Source organism: Prionailurus viverrinus, chromosome E3, assembly GCF_022837055.1.
Source record: "Prionailurus viverrinus isolate Anna chromosome E3, UM_Priviv_1.0, whole genome shotgun sequence".
In the NCBI taxonomy this organism is placed as follows: Eukaryota; Metazoa; Chordata; class Mammalia; order Carnivora; family Felidae; genus Prionailurus; species Prionailurus viverrinus.
In genome coordinates this window covers 37,916,632-37,935,531 of record NC_062576.1, presented here as the reverse complement: position 1 = coordinate 37,935,531, position 18,900 = coordinate 37,916,632, and the positions used below count along the sequence as shown (strand labels likewise).

The following is an 18,900-nucleotide window of genomic DNA, read 5'->3' as shown; positions in this document are numbered from 1 at the left end:
CCCGGCGATTGGCCGGCGTGGCAGCCTGTTCCTGCTCCGCCTCGCCCTCCTCCCGCGGAGTTCGCGAGTTCCGTTGGTCCAGGAGGAACCAGCCGGACGACCAGGCAGTCCCGGCGCAGTCCCGGCGCGAGGGCTGCGGGGCCGTTCTTGCGCTCCCTGCCCTCCTCCCTCCACCACACAGCACTCTGGGTCTGGGCACAGGCCACTGCCGAGGTAATCAGTCACAGTTGTGTTACCAAGAAACGTTTTATTTTGCTTGCAGTAGCTTTTTTTGTTAATTGCACAAAATCATGTTTTGTTTTTGCCATTTAAACATCACACAATCCTATTCTGAAAGACAAATGCTCATTAAAAACAAAGCAAAAATAAAAATTCACAACCTTAATTACCTAGAAGATTTGTCATTTAAAGTAGGTTTAAAGGGGAAAAAAAAGGGATGGTGGAAGAGGGGCTTTCTTACAAGCTTTTTCACAAGTGTCACATTTTCTTCTAAAAGGGAAGGATTTCAAAACAAAGGTGAAATAGCTTAAACAGAAATAGTCATAAAAAGAAACTTTACAGAATTGCCAACAATATTAAGACAACATTGACTAACCAGTTTCATTACAGCATCTTCCCCCACCCCCACCCTCCAACCCCCAACCCCGAGTGTCCGGCTAGGACTAGAACAGGCTTTGTGTTCAGACAGAAAAGAATTCCAAATCCCAGTGAAATTATGCCAAAAACCCGCAGGCATCTTCCCTGCCCTCCCCCCTATGTCTTCTGAGATCCCCTAGCCTGGGTTCTATCAGTGGAAAAGGGCCAAATTTGTGAGGGGGAGGGGTCCACACCAGTGTGGTCTCCTCATTATATATATTCACTAGAAATGCTGACCTGCAAAGTATAACTTTGGAAAATTCAACCCATATAGAGGGAGAGAACATGGACATCCTTTGGGTGACTTCTCCTTGTTTTTACACCACATCGTAAGTCCCTCTGGTCCCCTATCCAAGGAGAAATGTTAGGGTCTCAAAGATGTCTTAGATCTACCTCTTCGGGTCAGTTAGTTCAGGTTGGGTCAGGTTCAGTTCTCTTCCCTCCCAAAAGACCCTGGGGCCCTGGAAGCATTGAAGGCTATGCTTCTGGCTGAAGTGAAGACACTCGATCCTGTTTCAAGAGCTGAGCCTAAGAAATGGCCATCGTTGGTCAGGCTGGGTTTGGGCCAAAGAAGGGACAGAAACACTGTCTCCATGGGAAGAAGAGGAGGAAGGGAGAATGAAAAGGTAGGCAGGTGGGGAACATGTGCAGGAGCAGGTTGGAGAGGATGGGACTGCTGTGAGGGGACCCAGTCAGAGTGGCTCCAGGTGGAGTCTGCAGCATAACGGAAACAGGAAGGAACCCCACTCTCCTCCCTCTTTGCTCCTCCCTGGTGGCCCTCAGGATCCCCTTCCCAAGGGCTGGAATGCAAATCCAAATACTAAGAGCCTGGTGAGGAGTGAGCTCCCCCTACACCAAAGTGAGGAAGTCTGATCCCAGCCCAGGGCTCTGCAGTGATGGTGACTCCTGGGACAGGTGCTCAAGAGCGGCGAGGAGAGCAGGCTTCTGTGAGGCTCACCTAACGTGCTGGCGATTTGCTGCTCTCCCTGGAGAGCCAGAGCCCTGTGTTCGCTCAACTTTGCCAATCTCTTTTCAGTTCACAAAGGCATTTACGGAGAGTTGGTTGCACATTGGTAGCTTAAATATGACAATCCTCATCAGCTGGTCACCTGAGGTTGGAGGGCCCATGGGGACCCTCTGTTTGGAGTCGGTGCTGGCTCATCTTGACCCAGAGCCTCTCTCTCACATGGGGGATCCAGTGGGGGGACGTGGACGTAACCACAGCCTCTTTGCTCTGAGGGACGGCAGCAGTGGGAAGGCTTCCAGTTCTCACTGCTGATTCTAGTTCCTCTACTGGAAAGGGTCTGAGATAAGACAAGCTCAGGAGGAAAAAAAAGCCAGGCAGCAGTTTCTGGGCAGCTTCTATCCTGGGGCGAGAGCCAGTGTGTGGTGTGTAGGGTGTGTGTGTGTGTGTGTGTGTGTGTGTGTGTGTGTGTGTGAACACACAGCCACCTAGTCCGGGGCCAGTGCCCAGCTCAAGAGCTTTCCCAAAGGCCAATCCTGCTGACACCCCTCCCCTCCCCAGGACCTCCAGGGGAGGGGTGACGCTGTGTGCTGTGCTGATGGCAAGTCTCAAAGTCTGTAGAAAAGGAGATGGAGACAGGTGGACTGGTCCAGAGCTAAGTCCCAGGACCCCAACCCCATGTGAGGAGGAGGGGCCAGAGGGAAGACTTGGGGGGCAGGGATGGGGTATCGAGGGCTTAGTGTATATAGGCTCGGTACACGGCAGACATGTCGTTGTCAGACTGGTCCAGTGCCTTGGCTCTTTTGTACACCTGGAAAAAAAAAGGAGATAGGCTTATACTCTGTCCACAGAGCTGACTTAAAAACACAATCTGCTTCCTGGAGGCGGTTCTAGATGTGGTCAGGCAGGCAGGCGGCAGGCGGCAGGCAGCCTTTGGAGTCCAGGCTACCTAGGTACAACTCCTGGCCAACCCCCACACTGATTTTTTTTTTTTTTTTAATAAAAAAATGTTTATTTTTGAGAGACAGTGTAAGCAGGGGAGGGGCAGAGAGAGGGGGACAGAGGATCTGAAGGGTGCTCTGTGTGGACAGCAGAGAGCCCGATGCGGGGCTAGAGTTCACGAGCCATGAGATCAGGACTTGCGCTAAAGCTGGGCGCTTAAATGACTGAGCCACCCAGGCCCCCCACTGATCTTGAGCCAGGTGCCTCAGTGTTTATTTGCCGTTACCACTACTACTTGATGTCATGGAGAAGGTGACAAGGTTATCATGAGGTTTAAAGGGACTGAGGAGGTAAAGTGCTTAGAGCATTGTTGGCAATTATAATCACGTCCCTTCCTACCTCCAGGGTCTTCCTGTGTTATGCTCTGGGCTGCTATCCTCGTCCTTCCCTCTGTGTGGGATGCTTTTCCCTCAGCACAGCTGGCCCCTTCCCAGTCAGCTCCGAGGCCTCTCCTGAGCAGCCTATCTAAGACAGCGGCCGCACCGCTTCACTCACTCTGCTGTATTTTACTATACTTCTGACCTTTACAGACTCTTGTTCAAATACTTATCTGCCTGTCTTGTGCCTCTTTCCATTAAAATGTAAGCACCACAAGGGAGGGAACGGGCTGCTCCTGAACACGTCCCCAGAACCTAGAATAGTGCCTGGCAATCAACAGCCACTCCAGAGACACTAGGTGAATATTATGAACGAGTGTGAAGAGAATTAAAAAGCCATTGGACAAAGGCAGTATGGCATCCAGGCACACTGAGGAAATGCAGTTGAACACAAGGTTCCCCCATACAAGCTGCATTTTTGTCTTTTTTCAAACACAGTCCAGCTGAAGCCACTATAGTTGAGTGTCCATTACAGCTCAGGTGTAGCTGTCAACTCAACAGGAAGGCTCCATAGGACCTTTTCAGATACAAGAAAACCAATCATTGCCAGCAGACCTGCACTACAGGGAATGCTAAAGCAAGTTCTTCCAGCTGAAAGGAAACAATCCCAGAGAGAAATTCAATTCTTTAGAAAAGAATGAAGAGCCCTGGAAATGGTAAATAAGAGAAATATACAATTATTTTCTCTCTTCGTTAAAATAAAATACATAAGACCACTTAAAACATTCCAACGTTGACCGTATGTTTAAAACAAAGGCAGATGTAACCCAGAGGACATCTGTACCCTAAAGCAGGGGTTCTCAACCAGGGATTATTTTGCCCCCACTGGACATTTGGCAACGTCTGCAGACATTGTGTCAACTGAGGGGGTGTTGCTGGCCTCTAGTGGGTATAGGACAGGGATGCTGCTAAACATCCTGTAAGCACAGGATGGCTCCCACAGCAAAATGTCATCGTGCCCAGGTTGAGAAACCCTGCCTTAAAGGAGGAGGTGGAGGGGAAGGGAAATGGAAATGTATCTGTGTTTTATGTGAAGAGGTACAAGATTAACTCTAAGTAGACCGTGAAGTTTAAGGATATTGCATATTCTTGCATACTGATATCCCTAGGGCAAAGATAAAACAGAAACAATGCGTCATTAAGAAGGCAGTAGGTAAAATGGAATTCTAGAAAATATTCAAATAATCCAAAAGGCAGTAAAATAGGAAGGACAGTCAAAAGCCAGAAGAGACAAGCAGCAATCAAATGATAAAACGGTAGCTCCAAATCTGACCATACCTTAACAGACTTTAAGAAAAGGACTAAATGTTACTGGCCTAGTTAACCTTAAGATCCTGAACAGTAAGCACCAGTGAGGAGCCTAAATTCACACCATCCAAATGGCCAGATAGCACCACGTTCCATTGAGAAATTAACTAAAATATTTGTTTTCAAGCCAACAAATCCTGTAGACTCAGGGCAGAGGCAAGTCAGAAATCACCTCACAGAGAAACCTGCCAACACAAACCACACATAGAACCCTTCAGAACTGACTTCAGTTAAAGACAAGCTTGTTGACAAAAAAAATTATACAAAATACAAAAATAAGTCCGCTGCTAAGAGAGAATCCAAGGTAAAACAAACATGAGTAACCTGAAATTGTACTGCAACCTGAAAAAGTGAAGTAAGTACTCTGGCATGTTCAGGCAGACAAGGAAGGGACAGAAAACACAGAATTCAGGGACAGAAGATTACAGATTATGAAAAGGTAGGTCTGAAAAGAGCAGAACCGTGTTTCTTTTTTCCTTTTTTTTTTAATGTTTATTTATTTTTGACAGAGAGAATGAGAGAACGAGAGAGAAACAGAGCATGAGTGGGGGAGGGGCAGAGAGAGAGGGAGACACAGAATCCAAAGCAGGCTCCAGGCTCCGAGCTGTCAGCCCAGAGCCTGACACGGGGCTTGAACTCACAGACCGTGAGATCATGACCTGAGCTTAAGTCGGACGCTCAACCGACTGAGCCACCCAGGCGCCCCAGAACCGTGTTTCTTTACTTCTTCGCTGGAACAAGCCACTGGAGACTTCTATCTAACTTGAGTGATGCATATCCTTTTTTAGCACTTGGAAGATACAGCTTCTAAAATAAATGAATTTATGTGTTTTACACAAAATGTAGAGTTTTGTTTTTTTAAATGTTTGTTTATTTTTGAGAGAGCACATGTGCTTGGGGAAGGGGCAGAGAGAGAGGGAGACAGAGGATCCGGAGCAGGATCTGAGCTGTCAGGAGAGAGACCAACGTGGGGCTTGAACTCACAAAGTGGGAGATCATGACCTGAGCCAAGTCAGATGCTTAACCAACTGAACTACCTGGCGCCCTACAAATGTAGTTTTTATTGTAACTCTACAGTAAAGAAATAGTGCTCAGCTTTTTTAAGGCTACACTTCTAAACAACTTTTCAAAAAGTGCATGTGTAGGTGCTTAATAAAGTTGTCATTCAAAAAAAGGTAAATGACCAAACACCCCAATTAATAGGCAGAATCTTTCAGAATGGGTAAAAATCCAAGCTCCAATGACAGGCTGTATACAAAAGATACAGTATAAAAACACAAACTGAAAGCAAATGAATGGAAAAAAATATACAATGGAGCACGTGGGTGGTTCAGTTTGGTTAAGCGTTTGACTCTTGATTTCAGCTCAGGTCATATTTAATGATTCGTGAGTTTAAGGCTCACATTGGGCTCTGCGCTGACAGAGTGGAGCCTGCTTGGGATTCTCTGTCTCCCTCTCTCTCTGCCCCTCCCCTGGCTCACACGCTCGCTCTCTCTCTCTCTCTCAAAAATAAGTAAATATTAAAACAAATATAAAAACAATAGCACCTATAGTAAAACTGGGCAATAGGCTTCAAGACAAAGACCGGAAAGCGACATTTTATAAAAACAGAAGGGCAAACTCATAAGGAAGATGTGGCCATCATAAATGCTAAGAGTTTCAAAATTACAGGAGTTTCAAAGATAATAGACAAAATCAAAGGGAAAAACAGACAATCCCACAATCACAGTTAGAGATTTTAAGATCTTTCAGCAACTGAAAGAACCAGAGAAAAAGGCCAGTAAATGTGATCCGAAAAAACTACCAACCTCAACCTAACTGGTATCTGCAGGACATAGTCCTCTTAAGTGCACACAGCACACCCAAAGACAATCCATCTGCTGGGCCACAAAACAAGTCTGATTAAATTTAAAGAACCCAAAATCATACAGCATGTGTTTTTTAACCACAACAGAGACATATTAGTAATCAATAATCATTAGATATGTAGGACAACTCCAATTATATGATACACTTTTGAATAATCCACAGGTCGAAGAAATCACATGGGAAGTAGGCATGGCTAAGAAGGAAGTATACAGTTTTACATGCTCCTGTCTAGAAACAATGACCTGAGATTCCACCCCAAGAGATGAGACACAAAGCAAAATAAAGATGGGCAGGGGGTGGGGTGGGGTGGGTAGCAAATAGTAAAGACAAAAGGAAGATGGCCAGGGTTGTGTTTCGCCTTTGGCAGGTACCTCGTTGGCTGCAGCTGCCATAGGAGTAGGATGGTTGACCGCATCACCCAGGGCAATGGCTAAGCGGAGATCCTTCTGGATGTACTTCAGGTAGAAATCAGGCTTAAAGTTTCCTTGCAGGATATCTGAGGAAGGAAAGCCACTTATCAGGCAAATTGAATAAACTCTAACTAAGAAACTATCCGTAGTACTGTTAGGCCTCAACACCTGGCATTTCTTCCCTCTTGGACACTGAAGAGACAAGTTCCCAGCCAGTACCCCCAAATCCCACCTGCCAGGTCTCTGGACCCCCTCTGACCAAGGGCATAGAATGAATGAAGAGAGTGCGTCTTTCACACCCAATGAGCCCTTGAAGAAGAGACTCCTCTGTGAGAGCTGCCTGACTCAGTTTCTCAGCTCCTATCAGAACTAAAATGCAAGAGAGGCCAAAGGCAACTCACTTTGGCACTTCTGGTCCAGGAAGATGCTGGCCAACTGTCCCTGATTCAGGATGTCCAAGAGTGTCTGCTGGGACTGGCCTGTCACTTGGGCCAGGGTCAAGCCCTCAGCGATGGTGGCCATGAAGCTTCCCTGGACCATGTTCACGATCAGCATCATCTTGGCTGCGTTGCCAACCTCACCTGGCCAGGGTAGAGAATGACGGTCACTTCTCAAGAATCTGAGGGCAGGGACTTTCTGCCCACCCTCATCCCTGCTCGGACCCACCTCTACACCCAGGGGAGGCCCCATTCACCTGCCCCTGACAGAACTGGCTCTGACCCTTCGGGCTCTTCCTCCTTCCAGGCACTGACTGTGCAAGTCAAAGGAAACCTTCCCACGGGGGCCCCAGGCAGAGAGGCCGTGCGGGAGTGACGCTGTCATCAGTGCAGTCTAGAGGGGATGTGGCCCACCCAGCCTCCGGGCCTGCAGTGGCCCGACAGGTGGGCAGGCATGTTACCTAGAAAGAAGGAGGTCTTCCCCATTGCCTGGAAGCAGCTGCTGCAGTCCTCATACAAGCCCCTGTCTCCTGCTGCTAAGATCACCAACATCCCGTCATTAGACAGCTGCTGATTCCCTGAGACCGGGGCTTCCAGAAAGCGGCCCCCCCTGGACACAATCACCTGGAAAGGAAAGTCATAGCTTCTGAAGGCCTTGCGCCTCACTGGGGTTTCAAGTGGGAACACCTGGCCCTCCACACCGAGGCCCTAGACAGATGCCTGAATCATATGTAGCATGCAGCTAAGCTGAGGTCTCCCCACCTGTTCCCATTTACTTGCAATTTCTTACAAAGACCAAACATGACCATGCTCATGGCTTGGCTGACCATACCTCCTCCAGACACTTCCCTTCTCTGACTTAAGCCACCCTCAGGGCACAGAGGGGCCAGAAGTCACCACTTGGCCCAGCAGCTTAGTGGAAAGAATACTGCTAGGATCAAATGTGGATAGCTGCTTAAACCAAAAAGGCCCTGCCAGCTGCCTGGAATGCTTCTCACTGTGGGGCTCACAGCTCTGGGACCTAATGCCCATCCCAGCTGGGCAACACCTCTCCTCTCATGGCTATTCAGACTAGCTGTGGCTTTGAAAGTAAAGAGCGAAGACAACCTAGCCCCAAGGCTACAGGCCTTTCTTTCTCTCCCTGCTTTTGTCTTTAGAGTAACCAAGTTGCCCACTCAGGAGTGATCAGTTAGAGTCTTGGGCTCCAACCACAAGGATGTTGGAAGGCCACCACAAACGAGGCTGCTACCTGGGCCAGCTCAGTGACTGTGTCAGCATCCACTGTTGACATGTCCACATAGCACTTCCCAGGGCGGATCCCTTGCAGTACACCACTGGGGCCCAGCACCAGCTGTGGAGACACAAGGGAGAAGCAATAGCCCAGGCTCTTGGCCAGATGCCCAGGAGCCCCTTAGACCTCAGGTTAGAATTCTGTTGCTTTTTTGGCTCACTTACTGATTAGGAACTGAATATTAAGGCTGAAAAGGGGGAAAGCAAGTGAAATAAGCGTAGGAATGAAAAATACCTCTAGTACGTTCCTAACAATCTTGTAAAAGGGTTTATGTGCTCCTTTTTATTAAAAACCTCCCATTTAAATGATAACCTCAGTATTTTCTTGGGTTTCATTGGATTTACCCGGATTAAAGTAGTCACCAGTTTAACAAGATGACTACTGTACTTGAAATGTGAAAACATACAAAGAGAGCCACAGCTAAACAGAGGATCTGGGCACACGGACACAATACGAATACTCAGGGCTCGTCAGCATAGATCTCAGGGACCCTCGTTTTTACTCTTTGTTCTGAATCAAAGGAAGTCTGATTCAATTTACAAAAATATTTTTCACAATGGGGGATGGCCCCAGATGGGAAATTCAACTCCCCCACATGCTGTAGACACTCACTCATGGGCAGGGGAGATGGGGTGGGGGAGAGGGAGGCCAGACAGTTTTCCTGGCCACAACATGATGGGAGAAGAGGGGATCCTTACGTCCTTGGCTGCCTTGGGATCTGACACGCAGGCGAAGGTGATGTCACAAGTTGAAACGACTTCAGCGGGGGTTCTTCCTAGGCGGGCCCCCTCCTGGATGAACAAATCACACTGCAAAAGTCACAGATCCTAATGTGAGCTACAGGCAGTGCACAACCAATACAACAACCAGGCCAGAGACACCCTGTCCAGTCCTCCTGGCTGGCCTCTCAAGGCAGGAGGCTGAGGCTAGGAGCTGGGGACACCAGAGTGGTGGTCCAGCTTTTTGAAGGAAGTAGATTGGGCCCCTTAAGGACCGTCTCATATTTTTGCATAACTGGTGCCTAGAACAAAGTTCTACTTCACAGTAGGCACAAAACAAGTGTCTGCTAAAGGTTTCCTGTTTGAAGAACAGGATGTAAATAGCACCTGTCCGCAACCCTCTGTGGCTGTCTTGGCTGTGGCAAAACCTGCCCAGTGTCCTGGGCTACTCACACTGTGCTGGGGAAGCAGGTCTGGGGCTGGGAGGCTGCCATTCCTTACCGAGATGTTCCTGGGTGTCTAAAAGCTTTAACTTTTCTTCCTTGAGAATTAAAATTACCCACCTCATAACAAAACATTATCAATATTTCAGTTTTTTCCTTTTCCAAAATAATTTAAAGAAGTAATTAGAATAACGTGAACCTATTTTGTAACCAACTTTTAATATCGTGTGTGATTTACATTTATCCACATTACAGTCTTTCTTAATTATTGTTTATAATGGATGGCTGCAGAATATCCCATTGAGACACACCTGAATTTACCTAATGGCTCTCCCGAAGTTCAGTATCAAACCTGCTTTTAATTATAAATGACTCCAGGGGCGCCTGTGTGGCTCAATTGATCAAGCATCCGATTTTTGATTTCAGCTCAGGTCATGATTTCACCATCGTGAGACTGAGCCCCGGACTGGGCTCAGTGGGAAGTATGGAGTCTGCCTGGGATTCTCTTTCCCTCTCTCCCCTGCTCGTTCTCTTTCAAAATAAACAAACTTAAAAAAAAAAAGTGACTCCAACTAATATCTTTATGTACAATTCTTTTCCTTTATGTTTTGAATCTAGGTCCCCGAAAGTAGAACAAACAGGTTCCAAATGGTGTTCAACTTCTTAATAAATGTAGACAAATGGCTTTCCAGTGGAGCCATGTTAATTTATAATGATCACTGGCAAGGTATCAAATTACCAGCACTGAGTACATCATTTAAAAACAACAAACAAGCATCCGTAAATACATAAAAACTCTGCCCTACTTGATGATTTAACCTGCCAAACCCAGTAACTTTTTGTTTGATATGTATTTTGATTATTCTTGATTATTGAACCTTTTACATATTTTTTAATTTCATAAAAAAATTTTTAAGTAGGCTCCATGCCCAATGTGGGGCTTGAACTCATGAAGATGAGATCAAGAGTCACAGGCTCCACCAACTGAGCCAGGCAGGTGCTCCAATTACTGAACCTTTTAAATTTAATATCTTCGTTTATTGTTTCTTTTGTAAGCTATTGTGTGTGTTGAGTTATCACATTTGCTATAAGCACGTTTGGTTGATGTACACTTTAGTCTATTTTCAATTTATTTTAGTACGTGGTAGGAGGTGAGAGTAGCATTTCCCCAAACTTGCAATCAGTTGTCCTGAACAGAACTTACTGACTGACCTTTCTCCTATCTCACTGATTCCTACAGAGCCACCTCTATCAGTTGCAGCCCCAGCTGTCCAGCCTACCTGATGGGTGTGCTTCTTTATCACGGTACACAACAACTCAGCCTTTTAGTATATCGCTTTATGTTTTAAACTTTGCTTGAGAGAGATCTCATTACTTTCTTTTCTGAAAATACGTTTTCCATAAGCTATTCCAGAAGAACCAGAGAGTAATTTTTTTTTTTTTTTTGCCAAGATAGTTTAAAACAATTCTACAGGGATGGTCAAAAATTAGATGGCTTTCTAAAAATGTTTATTTATTTGAGAGACAGAGACTGCCCATGTGAGCTGGGGAGGGGAAGGGAGAGAAGGAGAGAGAGAATCCCAAGTAGGCTCTGCGCTATCAGTGCAGAGCCCAATGTGGGGCTCAAACTCACAAACCATGAGATCATGACCTGAGCCAAGAGAGCCAGACGCTTAACCGACTCAGTCACCCCAAAGAATTAGACAAGTTTTTAAAGATGACATTTACTACTTAACTTGTGCCAAGCATGGTGCTGAGTACTTTACATCATCTCATTTAATCTTTTGCACAGATGAGAAGTCTGAGACTTAGGGAGATAAACAGCGTTGCTAAAAATGGTGAGCAGGATGGCTGTAACTTGGATTTAGGTCTGTCTGATTCCACACCAGATTCCTAACTGCTATGCTCTACTGCTTTCCCATAAATTAATCTGGAAAGAATGGCCATGTTTACATAACATTTAGGTTTTCCAATCAAGATACAGGATGACAAGAGGCACTTCTATCAAAGGGGAAGGCACTTATAAGGAAAACCCTGACTCTCCCAACTTCTGCAACTGTGCATCTACATTTCCTGGTTACCCTTGCCTCGAATCACAACAAATACTGCCGATGGGACCTGATCACCCTCCTGACGTGGGTCCCCACAGCCCCTACCCAATGCCCAGCAGCTGAAGCCCAAATCCTTCAGTAAGGCTTTCAGGGCCTTCAGTGCCCTTTCCCCCACAGACCCTTTGACTCTCCAACCAGTTCCTTTTATCCTTGAAAAGGCATTTGTTTCATTAGAGTGATTTTTTTTTTTTTTTTTTTTTACCTTGCCAAGAACATTTCTGTTAATTCTAATCCATTAGGCCTGCCACCTCCTTCAGCAACCACCCTCCTACCACAGCTGCACCTAGCTGCACATGGGGTGCTCATCCAGTCACTTTGTAAACACATGTTCAGCCACACAGGCTCCCAACGGGCTGGTCCTTCCTCAGTCTCTTCCTGTGTTCCTGGTGAGTACAGGGCTTTAGTTTCTTGTACTCAGACTACTGTTCTTCACCTTTTCTTGGATAAGAACTTGATGGGAGAAGCCATGGCTTCTCTCCAGTGCAGAGGTGCACATTCAGACCTGGAGTTCCATTTCAGGGCATGCACAGACCCTTGAAGTAGTGGACCACCACCCTAGGTTAAGAACTTCTAAACCTGTCCTGCCTACTTTGGTTGCCATTAGCCATGGGGGACTATTACATTTAAATGATGTAAAATTAAAATTTCAATTCTTAAGTCGTACTAGCCATTGATTCAAGTGCTGAAGAGCCACATGTGAATAGTGGGTGTCACATTGGACAAATCCTGGACATCTCCATCACTGCAGAATGCTCTACTGCAAGGTGCTGTTAATACAATCCCAACGACAGAATACAGTGCAGCCATGCAAAAGGAAGAAATAAATCTATCTCCACACACTCGGTATCAATGAATTACTAACACACTCACATGCATTTGCACGTGCATGAACAAAAGGATACAAACACCTGATGTGAGCTACCTCAGCTAATGGCAAGGAAGGGAGAATTTCACTTCTTTTTATAGGCCTGTATGTTTTTAAGTGTTTACTTTTTATAAACAGCATCCTAAGCTTACATCCTTTTGTAAATAACATCCTAAGCTTCTGTACCTCCATCTTTACTTGCCTGAACTATAGAGCTTGGCTCTATACTTGGCTACTCTACACATGCAAAATGCTGAGCGGAGACAATAGGAAGATTCCTATCCTCAGTTACTAGTTACTCCAACTCCAAGGGTCAAGGGTTTGTCCCACCCCGTCTGACAAGCACCGCCACGAATGCTTACTTTCTCTGCAGTCCGGTTCCAGACGGTTACTGTGTGACCCATTTTTAGCAAGTTGGAGACGATGCCACTTCCCATGAGGCCAAGGCCCAAAAATCCTATCCTGAAAAAGAGAGACACTGATCGGTTCAGGGTGGAGTGGGACCGTGGTCACCAGAAACCACTCAGCGGCTGGCAGCACCACAGCAGAGCAGGAAGCAGTGTGTGTATGTTGTGCCTTTTCTTACCCTGCCATTGTTTAGAAGTGTCCCTCAATTGAAATGGGCTTTTCTAGACCTTTGCCTGCCACAGAAAGAGGTGTGCCTCTCATATGGTTTCGGGCAAGTCTCCCAAATTGTTTCCTTACTGCTGTGATAGACGGTCTGAGCTTTGAATTCCGTTAGAGCAAGAAAGCAGGCCTCTGTCTTCGGCTCTTGCAACAGCTTCCCGATCGACCCCTCCAAATGCCTGGCTTTCAGATGCCACTTTAAAGCACATCAGCAAACTTCTTCAGCTGTAGGAATCAGGATCAGTCTTCATCTCCCTGTCCAGCTCTACTTCCGACACTACACTTGTGTTCTTCCCGCTACCAGCAGAGACGGGTCTTGACCCTCTTCAAAGCTTCCTTTGGAGCCAATCTTTTCCAGAGCACGAATTCTTCCTATGCCTGCCTTCTCCTGACCCCGTCACGGCTTTCCACTGGCCCGTCCACAGTTCTCCACCACACCCTTCTAACTGTAGGCCCATTCTCATCTTTGGGGACTAAAGTTCAGGTGGACAGCATGCCTGTTCACTTTCACGTCCGGTAGCCTGCTCCTTTGTGCAACCCCGAGAACTCGGGGGCTGTTGGCTACTACTGCCGTTTCTACTGCTTTTACAGGTGATTTTATCTTGCCCCAAGGTCTCTTTCTGGTTCTTGTACTTCACTCCTTGTATGTGATATGGCTAACCAATGCCACTTTCTTCATTTATTATTCCTTGGTGTGCTGGTTTTTGGCTTGGGTTTCTCTCCACAGCTTCTCCACCTCACTTGACCTGAGTTACCCTTTTATTTTTTTTAATTTAATTTTTTTTTAAATATGGAAGCTTCACGGATTTGCCTGTCATCCTTGCGCAAGGGCCGTGCTAACCTTCTCTGTATCGTTCCAACGCTAGTCCATGTGCTGCTGCAGTGAGAACCCTATTAGCCTTTTAGTATTCTCGGTCTCCTGGGGTCACATCCACAGCCACCTCTGCAAACTGGCTCTTGTACTGAAAGGGTCCCCTCATCCTTGCTGGGATACAGATTCTCACATGCTCCCCCAGCCTGAATCCAATGATGAAAACAGAATCTACCACCTTCCTCACCGAATGGCACCCTCGCCCACTAAGCTTCAGCCAAAGCTCAAAACCAGGAGATCTTTTGTCATTCACAGTTGTCTGAGTAGTGCCAGTTTCCCCTAGGATTCTAAACCATGGCAGACTAACTCTCTTTCCTTTTCTTGGCATTTGAGGACACCCAGCAGACCACATAGCTGCTTCACCTTGTAGCTGGCTTACCTTCGTGTCAAAAAAGGGTCTGGCTAACAGGGCAACGAAGGCGTTAGGTGGAAGCACTGGACTCTGTCCTCAGCCCTGTCCTTGTCTTTTCGTAAAAAAATCAACACAGTCCTCCTGAAATCAGTGGGTGATACCCACCTCCCCTTTCATTAGCGCGTAACGTGCCTGTGTCTTCTCCACTCCACCCACCCAGGGATGTTCACCCAAAATAAACAGTAGGATCAAGCATGTTGTCAGCATGAAAACTCAAAAATGAAGTAAAAGATGTACTGTTTTTGTCTGAGAAAGAACCGCATGGGAGATACAGACGGCAGCTTCAGACCGGGCCATCTTGCTCAAGGGAGTGGTCCGTCTTAGCACTTTCATCACCATGACCACAAACACCGTCAGAGTAAGGGCAGGGGTGTGTGTGGGCACAAGCTAAGCTTTGGGGACCACAGTCAAGGCTCTCATACCTGCCCAGGCAAGGGAGAGAGGTGCTGACAGGTGCACGAGAAGGACCAGGTGGCGACGGCAGGGAGAGCTGGGAAAGGCAGGACGATGGGCTTTACTCCAAACATCTTCACCTCTCACCCCCCACTTGCCTCCACCACAGCCAATTTCTGGGTTTTCATCACTGTTCTGCTGAGCCAGTGGTTCTCAAAGTGTGGCCTCTTGACTGGCAGCAGCAGCCTACCCAGGAAGGCGTCCAAGACACAAATTCTTGGGCTCTACTCCAGACATAGTGACTGAGAAACCCAGGGGCGAGGGGCCCTAGCAACTGGCGCTTTACACGCAGCCTTCCAGGTGATTCTGAGGCACAAGAAAGTCTGAGAACCACCAAACTGAGTGTTCTTCCTACTCGAAGAGCCACCAGTGAGCTATGAAGCCAACCCCATTGTATATTTATAGGACCAGGGTCTACCGCAGGTAAAATTACCCTCAGGCAAAAAAACAGTGTCATTAAAAGTTACGACCTTCCCCCTCTTTCCACTCAGTCCCAGCAATGGCTGGGATACAACCCGTAAAGAGCCCCCTTAAAGAGTCATCCCCAACTCCCTAACAGAACTAGAATCGTAAGAAGCGTTTTCATCAAAGGTCTTACTTTTTGTCTGTGGGTGTGATGCTGCCATTCACGGCTGTGCTGTCTGCTGCCTGGATGGAGGTGGACCCGGTTTCCTAGGGAAAGGAAGCACAAATCATCAGGTCAGTCTGCCCACGGCAAGGGCCCCAGTGGAAGAAAAAAATAGGGTAATATGGAACCTACGTACCTCTTCACATATTTTCAACTTCTTTGTGATTGCTTGGTAACAGACAGCTGGCTAATAAACGAGGGAAAAAAACCATTTATTAAACCGAATGCTTAACTGGTCTTCGTTATAAATTGCTTAAGAAGCTTGGCCTAAAATGTGGCATTAACACTGAAAACTTATTTGCTGTTCGACTTTATTGATTTCCAAGTAACACATTAGAAAGTGAACACACATTACCTCATTCAATTATCTACACAACTCTGCAAGGTGCTTTTGCTGCTGATGACATTAAGGATCAGATGTATTAAGTCATGTGCCCAGAATTACAAAGCTAGCCAGTGTAACTAGGCTTGGAACCCACATCTGTCCAACTCCAAAGCCGTAGCCTATCAGGTCCCATCAAGACTCAGCCTAACTCATGGCCTTGCAGATACTCTGGGAAGCTTTCCCTCCACAACCCAATGGCCCAGAGAGATGGTCTCCCCAGTTAAACCTGAGAATGTGCCCACCCAACAGTGTGGGCTACCTGACGGGTGCTGACAGCTCATGAGGTCTGGCTTCTGCCCTAGACTCTGAAGGTAACCACAAATGTCTCAACCACACAGCTGCTGAGTCTTAAATGCTTTTTTTTATTTTTTGGTTTACTTTTAATTTTAATAACACCTAATTCATGAGTGAGTCTCTATGTGACTTTTTAATTCGTTGCTCTGGGCAGTGGTACAGGCAGAGCCTGACTTTTCAGATTAGTAGGGAGCCGTGGAGCCACATTGTCCCCTCAGGCCAGCCCCTGACCAAGGATCAAGAATGTCAAAGGTCAACTCACCTTCTCAGTTTGGCTGAGCAGGAAATGATGGAAATGAGGGTCTGCATCTTTCACGGGCTAAAACCAGAAAATGATGAAATAAAACAAATTATTTCCCACCAGAGATCACCTTGCATGGTTAACTGCTTGGTAACTTGACTCTTCTCTGGCTGAAACCCCTTCGGGAACTGGTCTCGACTATACGATGGCCTGGAAGCACTTTCCCACTGTTGGTTAAAGCCTTTTTACAAAGGACCCCTGTTTCAGCTAGAGGGAAACTGACTACAAGTGGAAAAGGAGAGACAATTCTGTCAGGATGGTATACAAATTATTCCAGTAACACTGTAGGAAAATATTTGAGAGGCACAATGCTATTTTTAAAACAGCATTCACCAGTCCCTTTGGATAACCCAGCAGACAGGGCCAAATCAGTTCTCAGGACTCTTTCAATTTTAGGGTTTCAGCCTACTTGTGTCTGGTGCCAGCCCCTCGAGTGTCTTGTCTCACGGAGGATCAATATAAACAGAAACACAGTGGCAATGAGTGCAGGCCTTTCAAGGGCTTTTTCACAATTAGGCTCAACAGGAGATGAGGGCATCCTTTCCAAGGATGAAACAATGTGCAGCTACTGAATAGAAGAGCTGCAGTGAAAGATTGTCTATAAAGCATCAAGTGAAAAAAATTTGTGGGCCAATCTCACATTTGTTAAAACCAACCCTATTTCCAACAATAAAAACCCCATGTGGGTCTGTAATTCTATAAATGATGGCTGAGTTGGGGGGGGTGTACTAAAGGGTCTGGAAGAAGTTGCATCAAACCTGACAGTGAGCACCCCCGAGGGTGGAGACTTGCAATTTCCCCATCATACACCTCGGAACTGTCTGGCCATTTAAAAAAGGGGGAAAGGACAAGTGCCTCACACAGGCCAGGAAACTAGCTTGGAGGCCAGGCTTATCTTGGCCTGTGGGCGGGGGGGTTGGGGGGGGTGTTACCTCGCTCACAGTTGGCTGCCATTTAAACGCGGCCATCGGTCCAGCCATCACCCCCTTCACGGTACTAGACTCAGGGATGGTGAGATCCTACAGAGGGAAAGGCAGATGGTCAAGACACCATGGCAACCTCAGTAGATGTCTTCCTGCCCCAAATTGGGAAGCACTTCTTCACTGCTCTGCTTCCTTTAGTCACATGCCACCTTAAACTAAACCCCTACCCAGCTCCATGGTCTCAGCGTCAGTCCCCAGGCACGGTTCTGACTGTCCATTGCAGGGAACCAGGCAAGTTCCCATCGACAGGGAGTGAGCCTTTCTTCTCTGTTGAGATAACAAAATATCTTCTTGTGCCCAAGTTTAACGAGGATAGGTATCACTGGAAAACTCAACTATGGTGTGCAGTGTTATCAGCAAGTCACAGGGAAGATTTCCTTACGGCCAGTAACGAACATTCAGAAAACAGTACCAGCTTTAGAAGGAATCCACTGCATCTCGAAAAGACTGAGAAAACCACATGGTGCTGATGAGGAAATGTGCCCAACCTTTTAGCTACTAAATGACAAAGCCAGACTTCAAACCCAGGGCAACTGGGGGCCAAGAGTTCCACTCCTTCCCCAGGCTGATGCAAAGGCAGGACCCAGTGGAATGGGGTGCGCCCCCTCAACCAACAGTCTGGCCCACACTCATCCTGGGCAGAGGTGCTGCTTCAGCTTCACACCTGCTGTGCTCTCATCCTTTCCACCACTGAGTTTACCTCACACTCACTTTCCACATGTGTGATCTTCCGGCCATAGTGGCCCCCTGACATTTCTACTTGGTATCTAATGGGATTCTTGGCCTGCTGAACTCTGGATCTCCTGCCCAAGCAGCTCCTTACAATGTCTTCGCAATCTTAGAAAAGCAGCTCCGTTCTATCAGGCTGAGATCTTTGTACTCCTTCCTGATCCTGCCTCCTCTTTCCTCTTATCTCTTGGCAACGATTATGGCTTTACAATTGGGGATCTGCAACCCCTCCTTACTGCCCCACTGCTTACACCCACGCTCAGGCCGCCATCGCCTGTCACTTGGACAGCAGCAAAATGGATCTCTTCTCTGCTGCTGGTCTGAAACCCTGCAGTGTGGACTGTACACAGCAGCCAGAATGAAGCATGTCACTCCTCTGCCGAAAACTGACATCTGGTCTCACACAGTCAGGCTAAAAGCTTTATTACCATGGGGCGCTACAAGTTTTACAACCCCACTCCACACTAATCCCTGACCTCGTGTCCTATTATTTTCTACCCCCTCACCACTTTCCAACTCACTGGCACCTCCTTGGCCTGCTACCCATTCTCGAAACACACCAAGCATATGCCTGCCCCGGTACCTTTGCACTACTGGGAATGCCCTTCCAACAGTTATGTGCTTGGCTCACATGCTCACTTTAGATTTCTGCTGAAGTGTCACCTTATCGGGATGCTTTCCCTGACCTCTCTGTCTTCCCCCATTAGAACATGATGCTGATGTGATTATGAGTAAATTCTATGAAAGCAAGACCTTTTCCAATTTTGTTTACCTTGTACCCCTCG

At 46.9% G+C, this 18,900-nt stretch overlaps 1 protein-coding gene and 1 non-coding gene across 6 annotated transcripts in view; both read right to left on the bottom strand.

Annotated features, from left to right (window-relative positions):
* Positions 1-227: 227 nt before the first annotated feature.
* GLYR1 (glyoxylate reductase 1 homolog) overlaps positions 228-18,900 on the bottom strand; it is a 34,078-nt gene continuing 15,405 nt past the window's right edge. For 2 of the 5 annotated variants that reach the window (XM_047838191.1, XM_047838195.1), the window contains 11 exons: positions 17,336-17,422; positions 16,365-16,421; positions 15,560-15,610; positions 15,394-15,467; positions 12,795-12,894; positions 8,993-9,103; positions 8,253-8,354; positions 7,465-7,627; positions 6,968-7,147; positions 6,528-6,652; positions 228-2,411 (listed from right to left, as the gene is read on the bottom strand). In XM_047838191.1, the coding sequence (XP_047694147.1) occupies positions 2,337-2,411; positions 6,528-6,652; positions 6,968-7,147; positions 7,465-7,627; positions 8,253-8,354; positions 8,993-9,103; positions 12,795-12,894; positions 15,394-15,467; positions 15,560-15,610; positions 16,365-16,421; positions 17,336-17,422 (1,125 nt within the window). In that variant the 3' untranslated portion in view covers positions 228-2,336. The remainder of the gene's footprint in view (positions 2,412-6,527; positions 6,653-6,967; positions 7,148-7,464; positions 7,628-8,252; positions 8,355-8,992; positions 9,104-12,794; positions 12,895-15,393; positions 15,468-15,559; positions 15,611-16,364; positions 16,422-17,335; positions 17,423-18,900) is intronic. The other 3 variants (XM_047838194.1, XM_047838192.1, XM_047838193.1) reach the window with 3 other exon arrangements.
* LOC125154866 (U6 spliceosomal RNA) lies at positions 13,843-13,949 on the bottom strand. Its single transcript, XR_007147959.1, has one exon. It is a non-coding gene; the product is annotated as a U6 spliceosomal RNA (small nuclear RNA).